The 9,063-nt window shown below is 39.6% G+C and overlaps 1 protein-coding gene across 1 annotated transcript; it reads left to right on the forward strand.

The window, feature by feature from the left end:
• The first annotated feature begins 533 nt into the window (after positions 1 to 533).
• Positions 534 to 7,551, forward strand: CENPW (centromere protein W). Its single transcript, XM_066611492.1, has 3 exons — positions 534 to 667; positions 4,738 to 4,851; positions 7,407 to 7,551. Exons 1-3 carry the CDS (start codon positions 578 to 580, stop codon positions 7,431 to 7,433), a joined length of 231 nt encoding a protein of 76 aa, XP_066467589.1. The 5' UTR covers positions 534 to 577; the 3' UTR covers positions 7,434 to 7,551.
• The last annotated feature ends 1,512 nt before the right edge of the window (positions 7,552 to 9,063 follow it).

Genomic DNA, 9,063 nt, shown 5'->3' on the forward strand with positions numbered 1-9,063 from the left:
TTTTAAATTATGTAGGCATCTGGATAGCTTTGACCAGTGTTTCTCAACGAGTGGTATGAGTCCCACTATATAAGGTCAATGGGGCTTAGTCCCAGGTAAGCATGGATAGGATTGCAGCCTTAGAGTTTAGTCTTAGGCAAGTCTACTCAGAAGTAAGTCCCATTGTGGTCAATGGGGCTTACTCCCAGGTAAGCGTGCACAGGATTGCAGCCTTAGTCCTAGGCAGGACTACTCAGAAGTAAGTCCCATTACGGTCAATGGGGCTTACTCCCAAGCAAGCGTGCACAGGATTGCAGCCTTGGAGCTTAGTCCTCATGGACCGAACCCCAGACGCCCCTCCCGCCAGCCAGCTCCCTGCGCTGTACAGCATTCCAATCTCCAATGAATGAAGGGGGCGGGGCTTTCCCTCGGAGTTCTACTGGGGGCGGAGCAAGAGGCGCGAGGCGTGGCGGCGGCAGATTCGAACGTTTGGGCGCGCAGGCGCGCTGGGGCGAGCGAGACGGTTGCGGAGGCGTTCAGTTGGCCTCGCGGGCCCCGAGGGAGAGGATCGTGTCCTCCTCTTTCCGCAGTTGTCGGCATGAAGCGCACTGTGCCGCGCAGCACCCTGAAGGGGCTGGTGAAGAAGCACAAGCCGAAGCTCCGCATGACGGCCAACACCGACCTCCTGGTGAGGCGGGGGGAGGGGTGATCAGTTAGCGTCGCCCCCCCAGCATCCACCGTGCCTTTGGCACCCCCTGCCACTGCCCTCCCAGAGGGAGGGAGCCTGGTCCGGCACCGCGTTCCCCGCAGTGACAGGGGTTGCCAAAGGCACGCTGGGGGGGAGGGAGGCTTTGTCATGCCACTGGACCAGGGGATCAGCCAGTGGAACTTGACTGGCACACTGCAGCAGAACCACTATACTCAGTGCACGGTTAACCTGTGGAACTCCTTGCCACAGGATGTGGTGGCTGTCCGCTTGGGTGACTTTAAAAAGGGATTGGGCAGTATCCTGGAGGTTGGGCCTATCAGTGGTCAGGGTGACCACATGTCATGACCGCAGAAGAGGACAAGGCACCCCAAAATGTAGGCCATTCAAGAAAAATGTAGGATAAAATGAAAGTTAAAAACACTTGTATGTTGTTTTCATGTTTAAAATCTTAATTTAAATTTAAATTTAAATTCATATTTAATTTAAACAGTATATTACTTATTAAATTAAAAGCTATATTGCATATAATTTATTAATTACAGGAGGACTTTTAAGTTCTTTTCCAGGACACAAGGCTAAGAAAGAGGACATGTCCTGGAAAAAGAGGACATCCAGTCAACCTGTTAATGGCTGCTGGTTCTGATGGCTATGCCTCGTTTTCAAGTTCAGCAGCAGACTGCCTCCTGAATACCTGTAGCTGAGGAATGGTGGTGGTGGGGAAAGTATGCCTTTCTCCTGCTTGTGGGCTTCTCAGAGATACCTTGTGGTGGCTCATTATTGGAACCAGGATGCTGGAGTAGATAATCATTGTCATTATCAACATCAGGGCTCTTAAATTGTTTAGGTAATCATCCTTCCTGTGCCTCACTTCCCTGATTGAGATGTATTCTCTTTGAATATGTAGATTCAGTTTAAGTTATCATGGTCAATAGGTGCTGATAAACTTATCCTCTATGAATGTACAGTGCATCCAATTTCCTTTTAAAGTAATCTAAGCTGGTGGTTCCTCTATCTTTCTTTTTTTTTTTTGCAGAATATTATTTGCACTGATTTAAATACCAATTTGCTTCTTCCTCTCTCCCCAAATCTAGTGTTTGGTGAGGGGAAGTGACTGCCCCACTTCCACTGATCAATCAATTTCATCTGCCTGCCTCTGATGTCTTCTAATAGGTAAAAAGTGCAGCCTGCTAGTTCCAAACACAGGCATCTGGAGAAAGGCACTGCTTGGTTGCAGACTGGAAATTTTATGCTAAAAATGCTTATTGGCTCGCTCTTTTCAGATTATGATTTATTAAAGTTTCTCCCCTCCCCTTAAATGAGAGGTTACTGTTTTCATGAGTGAACCTCAGTCACTGCATGTTAGAATCACCTCTGAAGATAAGACATGTGTGATGTTAGGCTTAATTGCTCCGTCCACAATTTAGATAGTAACTTTAGAAGCAGTGTTTTATCCTGAACACTGACACACATGTGCATGCACACACACTGAGTTTTCCTATCATGTGCATTAGTGTAGTGGAAAAGTGATACTTGCAGGGTAGACACACATTGGAGCTTTTGTTTTGCATTAATTCAGGCCTGCACAACTTGTGACCAACCCAATAAATGCAGCTTGCTTTTTGTTTTGCTGCCTGCCTAGTCCTACAAAAACTGTAGTGTCTGGAGAGCCACAAACTCCTGTGTATTAGCAGTTCCAGGCAGAAAGCAAAAGAGGTGACTTATCAGCATTGAAGGGATGACATACACAGTGTATGGGGCTCCGTTAACTTGGTGGGTTGTACATTCTCTGAGTTTGCACTAAACCCTTTGCCAAATACTACAGTATGTGTTAGCATGTATATGAGGCTATGAGATGAGATAATAAAGGATGTATGGAGTTCATTGTCAAACAGTATGCTGATGACATATTTTTATTTTTAGATCCTAGCAGTCTTGGTGTGTACTCGGATCTAGTAGTATTTTGGAATTAATTTTGGGTGGCAAACTGGTTGAGACCAAATCAAGGAAAGGCTGAAGTAATCTGTCTGACATTACAAGAAGAGCAACAAAATTGTCATTTACAAGGTTCAGCTGCTTCTAATCGATTGAGAAATGCAGCCTTGGGATTGTTTTGAATACATTGTTGTATCTGAAATTCAAGATTATGATGAATAAAGGCAGACCTCTGGGCTATCAATAAAGAGGGACCAATTTGGTGAAAGGGGTTCATTAACAGTTGTTTGGTTTGTATTCATTATGTAACTAGGTTACATAATGTATATCACCTGGTTCTGATCTTTGAAACTTATAATTTATTTACTAAAATTTTTATTTTAGTACAATTTTATCTTAGTAAAATAAAATACCTTTAAAAGGCATTTAGAGTGGTGAACAACTTAAATAACTTTAAAAAGTCAAACCCACAAACAAATGCACATTTGAAATATTCAGTGAATGCAGAATGCAACAGCCTGGGTCCTATTTTATTTTAAAATACGTATTTGTGTTCTTCATTTTCAAAGACAGCACATGGCAACTTACAACAACAGAAAAGTCTTTTTTAAAATATCTCTTCCTTCAATAAACCATCCAAAACAATTGCAGAAGTCATTGGTTAGGCTCCAAAGGCTTATCTGCATTGTTCTGTGCATGCATCCATCAGATTATTATGCAACATAATTAACTACAGCAGGGGTGCTCAGACTTTCAGCTTTAGGGATGCTGGACCTTTAACAAGTGTATAGAAGAGAGAATTGCAGCAGGTGCAACTTGTCATCCCATGACAACTTGTCATCCCATGACAAGTTGCACCTGCTGCAATTCTCTCTTCTATACACTTGTTAAAGGTCCAGCATCCCTAAAGTTGAAAGTTTGAGCACCCCTGAACTACAGTCTTGGCTTGATTTGGTCTTAGGTAGTTGGCTACCCATAATGACTCCCAAAGCACTACCTTTGGCACTAAGTACTGCCAGATTTTTTCAAGCCCCTTTGCTGCTTTACTCCTAGTGTTCTCTGTTTCTCAATGCCAGGAAATTCTCCAGAGTGACACTGATGTCTCTTGAGGGACTGTAGCTAGAGAGGAAAGTTAGTTGCTTTTCAATGTGCACAAATGGGTCTTTTGAAACCTGGCCGTGGGGGTGGGGGGGAAATCTATGAGGCTGCAATCATATGAAAAATACACATTTTCCTGAAAGTGGGGCTTACTTCTGAGTAGACATGCATAAGATTATATTAAAGACTCTTTTCATAGATAGATAATAGATTTAACAAAAGAAATGCCCCTCTTCTGTGGTACATAACATGAAGAAAATATTTTTCTCAGTGTGGAGTTGGTCTGTGGAACTCCTTGCCACAGGATGTGGTGATTGCATAGGGCCTAGATACCTTTAAAAGGTGATTGGACAAATTTCTGGAGGAAAAAGTCCATCACGGTTTACAAGCCATGATGTGTATGTGCAACCTCCTGATTTTAGAAACGGGATGTGTCAGAATGCCAGATGCAGGGGAGGGCACCAGGATGCAGGTCTCTTGTTGTTTTGTGTCTCCCTGGGGCATTTGGTGGGCCACTGGGAGATACAGGAAGTTGGACTAGATGGGCCATTGGCCTGATCCAGTGGGGCTGTTCTTATGTTCTTACCATGTTTATCCTTAACACAAGAGCATGTGTTAGAGCTCCATAAATGCTAGGAACATACGTTCTACCTGCTGTTTTTTGCTTGGACAGAAACAGGGTAGTTTGATCAGTTTTTCTACCTTGGGATGCTGGTGACAGAGGCAACTGCAAGTCACCATCACATTTTTTCAGGTAGATACTGTTGATGGAGTAAAGTAGTATAACTCAAGGGTGATAGCATGCACATTTCTAGACAGATGCAAAAACTACAAAAGTTAACACTATTGTTTCCAACGTAATGTAATCTGGTTGAATAGATCTGGAGTTAAAAGTACAGTTATGTACAAATACAGCCTTAGTGAAAGTTTCAGTATTCGTGACATTGAGCTTCCTATAAATTACTATTCAGGATCTTTTCCTTTTGTTTTAACCAGTGATGATGCACTTTTCTTTAAAGGTACACTTGAACTTCTTATTGTTTATGCATCGATTAGCTGAAGAAACTCGGACCAAGGCTATTTCAGACAAGAGCAAAACAATTAAATATGAACATGTTTTATCTTCAGCAAAGGTAATTTAAAAGCCAAAATTCTGCTTTGATTCTTAATGTTTAAATTGTGCTATGTTATGCTGCATGCTCTGTTCTATTAAATGTCAAGTGCATCTAATAGTCTTATAGCACAATTAGTTTTAATGTACTTTTTTCCAGTGAAAGCATTCATTGTGTGCCAATTCAGTAAACTGAAGAGAGAGAAAAAAATGAACAAGATTGGCAATATTATTATACAATGAGTTTAAATATCTATCTCCAAATTATACATGTCATTCATATACAGGCATTCCTTTTCTCTCATATCCTCAGGGATATGTTCCTGCTTCCCCCCCCCCCCAATGGATACCCATAACCATGAATAAAAGGAAACCCTATACTTAACTGTGGTGCTGCACAAGTTAGTTTTGCTTCCCATGTCTCTTCCTTTGCAGTGCTCTTCATTTGCAGCCCTTCCTGGTACAGAACTGTGGAGGAGGAACATGAGAGAAGCAGTCAGCCAGAACACTAGAGGAGGGAGACAGTGAAAATGCTAACAGAAAGTGAACTGCTTCTTGTTAGTGTTTTCACTGTTTCCCTCCTCCAGTGTTCTGGTGATTTCATGTTCCTTCTCTTGTGTTCCATAACAAGAAGGGTTACAAATGAAGAGTACTTGAAAGGAGGAGAGGTAAATAATGAGAGGGGAATTTGAAATGCACAGATATGGAAGACTACTGTAATTCAGAATTATCAGATTTTAGTGTACTAATAAAACAGGTCAGTGCAATAATATTGCCTGACAAAACATAATAGAAATTTTAGAATAAAATCAGTGTTCACTAAGGAAATCTAAAAAGGGCATCATATGAAATAAGGTCTTCCACAATCCATCCTCTTCTGAACTTCTGATCTGCTTTAAGCAAGCCCTTGTATTGGTACTCAGCCTCCTGAGTTTGCAGGTAGTTGTGGGTGGCCCTGTTTTGTATACAGACCAGGTACTGATTTCTTCATATTAGGGATTCCCTAGGTATGCAGAAGTACATATATTTTGGGTAAAATTGAAAAAAAGACCAGATGCAAACTGAGCATGCTGTCTGGTCCCCAGGAGCCACTGAATGTTGAGGTGTCAGTTGGAAGAAACTGCAGAATCCCAGGGGAGAGAGGCAAGAAAAGGGAATTGGTCAACTTGAGCCACTTGAGGAAGGGCATCATGTTGCAGGTCCTAATTGTAACTTAAAAATTTTTCTTGTGGCATTAACCCTTATTACAAAAGTATGTTTTCAAATATTCACAGCTGATTAATTTGTCACACACTTATGACAGGAGGAACAGGTTTTCAGTAACAAACAGGAACTGACAATTTATATCAGTACTTTCTCAAAACATATGTCGATCACCTCTTGCATAAAAGCAGAGTCGTTCCGTTGTAAGGAACAGGGTGCACAAGAGCTGCAGAGCTTAATAGCCAACCAGATTTTCTAGGAATCTGTTCAGAGGGCAGAAAAGATAGTGAACCTGCTATTGTCAGAACTGATGCCTGCTGGTGTGTATTCCCCCTCCTCTTCCACTTTCCACTGTACTTCCAAGATGTATTTTGCTTAATTTTGAAGTGAATATTTAAACTAAAGTAGATCAGGCCTGCTCAGTCTCAGAAAGCCCCAGTTTAACTTTTGGAAGCCCTTTCTTACCCCATGGGATCTGCATATGTCGGTTATAATTATTCAGTTTCTGTGGGAGTGCATCAACTGTAATGTTTTGCATAATTTTATGACTTCTGAAATGGTTCCCAACCTTCAAGTGTGTCTTGGTGTGCAACTCCAGGCACTCTTAGATGAGAGTTACTATCTGGATCCATTTCAACCTGCTTTCAGAATGATGGCGGGGTTACCCAGTAATATGGGAGGTCATTGAAGAACTAGTTAAATGATTCTTTGGACCCTGGTCATAAATAATGCATTTTTAAAAGGTTATTGTTTCGTAATACCCACACATATTAACAAGAAAAAGGAGCTAGAGGAAAAGAACGGAAGAAGAGAACTTGCTGATGTAAATAATTTATTTGGCTTATGTACAGGGTCTGGTTCATAAGTTACATTGAATTTGGGGATGTATAGAAAAACATTTAGAGTTCATAAGTTTTGAAAAAGTCCTTAGACTGAAATCTGGTTTTAAATATAATTCTGTCTGTATAGCAAGTCCTTACTTAAAGTTGTCAGTAGGTTCTTGGAAACTGCAATTTTAAGTGAAACTACTTATAACACAACCATTTTTACTGTAGGCTAGTTGATACATGTAAACAAGAGTTAAGTACCTATGACATATTTCTATAGAATATTTAGAAGTCAGACTTCTAAATAAAGACCATAAAAACCTCTTAAACACTGAAATAAACGTGAGCTTTCCAGGTCAGAGAAAACACATGTGGACATGGGAAGAATGTGCAAACTCCACATGGGCAGTGGCCCTGGCCTGGTATTAGTTTTTTTCCTCATCAAATTTAGCACTAAACTACTTAAAACAAAAGTACTTTGGGTGAGCAATTTGATGTATTTGAAATAACAGGATTATGTATCTGAAGGCTGTGCTTTTTTTTCCAGATAATTTTAAAGAAGAGCCGGGGCTAATGTCAAGTAATATTCCTTCATTGTTTGTTTGTTTGTTTATGCTGTTACTAGTTTTTCAAGATATGCCTTAATCTCCTGGTAATTTGAATTGATCTTATGTCTTCTGAGGTTCAGAACTTGTATTGGAATGTTATACATACATGTTCTCATGTTAGATTTGTTTTTGTATTTTAGGATTTGATATAAATGAAATTGAATAAATTCATGTTTTAAATCTCTAAACAAGAGGACTCAATTTAATAATTTTTCTATAAAAAGTTAATTCTTTGATATAATCCTATTACACATTTTTACACAATTCATGTAGCTTTCTTTTCAGAAAGTACATGCTGTACATTTTAAAACAATGGTTTTTCAAAAATTGTATTTCTGCATTGACATTGCAAAAGGAGAATCTGATTATTCTATTTACCAAAGCTAGTTGAGGCAGATATTTTTGGAGTCATTGGGGCATGAGCAGTTCGACAAGTTAACCCTGTGGCTCCCAAACTGCACCCAAGGACACCACAATGAATTTACAGGGATGCTGTGGGATATTTTACATTTTCTAGGAAATGGATATTTAAGGTATTTCTTTTGGCCTAGGGGCACTGGAAAAAAATTACTGAAATACTAAGGACGCCTTGAACTGGGAAAGTTTGGGGACCATTGGGTTAATTATTGACACTGGGAGAGCATCAACAATCCTCAAACGAATGTTTAAATTACTTTAATTCTACTACCTATCTGTCCCTCCATGCGTTTCCCTAGACTCTTCCTTTCCCAGATCTACTCCACCCTCAACAATCCTTTGTTAATTTTTCTTCTTGAAATTTTGCTCTTAAGAGAGGTAAAGTCTTGATTGCTATTAAGCATTTTGTCCGTGGAGATACAATTACTTAATTTTTCAGTTCTCAAACGCTATGTCTCTAATAGGATGAAATGAATTGAGTAATAAGTCTCATTGGAAAGATTGGTTAATCTTTCTGAATCTGTACTGGACCATTTGGACATCCATATGCTTGGGGCTCTAATCTGTAACCTGCTAGAATGAATTTGCAAAACTTTTCTTAAAAAGTTACATGAATGTATTGTCATAGTATATAATTGAACCTTATAACTCTTCCATGATGAGAGAAATTTGAGTTGCACATAGTTTTGATTTAATCTATCTTAATTGCGTTAATCCAGATTTCGGTGTCCATAGGGGGTCCAGGAATGGAATCCCCACAGATAAACGGGCCCTACCTGTGCTACCTCTTTGTGTAAGAATTATGTAAGATGCCTTTATGGGGACTGCTGCAAAGGTCATATTATATGGAAATCATTGCACATTAAATAAATGAGAAATAAATATTTTTTAATCGGCAAGGCGTGCTGGAAATGTGCATATTTTTAACTTTTGACATTTTAAGTACATGACTGATTAATACATAGTTGTAGTTCATAAACTACGAACAGTTTATAAACAGTTTATAAACTGTTTGGTTCATCAGTACTTTAGGGATACGAATTCTTTTTAAATTTAGCACTTTGGTAAAATCTAACATTTTAAAATTCCCTTTATGCATCAGTGTTATGATCATCACTGTGTTCATTTGAGTGACATTGACTCTTTTTAGAGACCATTTATATGCTTTTAGAAATTCTT

This window comes from Tiliqua scincoides, chromosome 1 (assembly GCF_035046505.1).
Source record: "Tiliqua scincoides isolate rTilSci1 chromosome 1, rTilSci1.hap2, whole genome shotgun sequence".
Classification (NCBI taxonomy): domain Eukaryota; kingdom Metazoa; phylum Chordata; class Lepidosauria; order Squamata; family Scincidae; genus Tiliqua; species Tiliqua scincoides.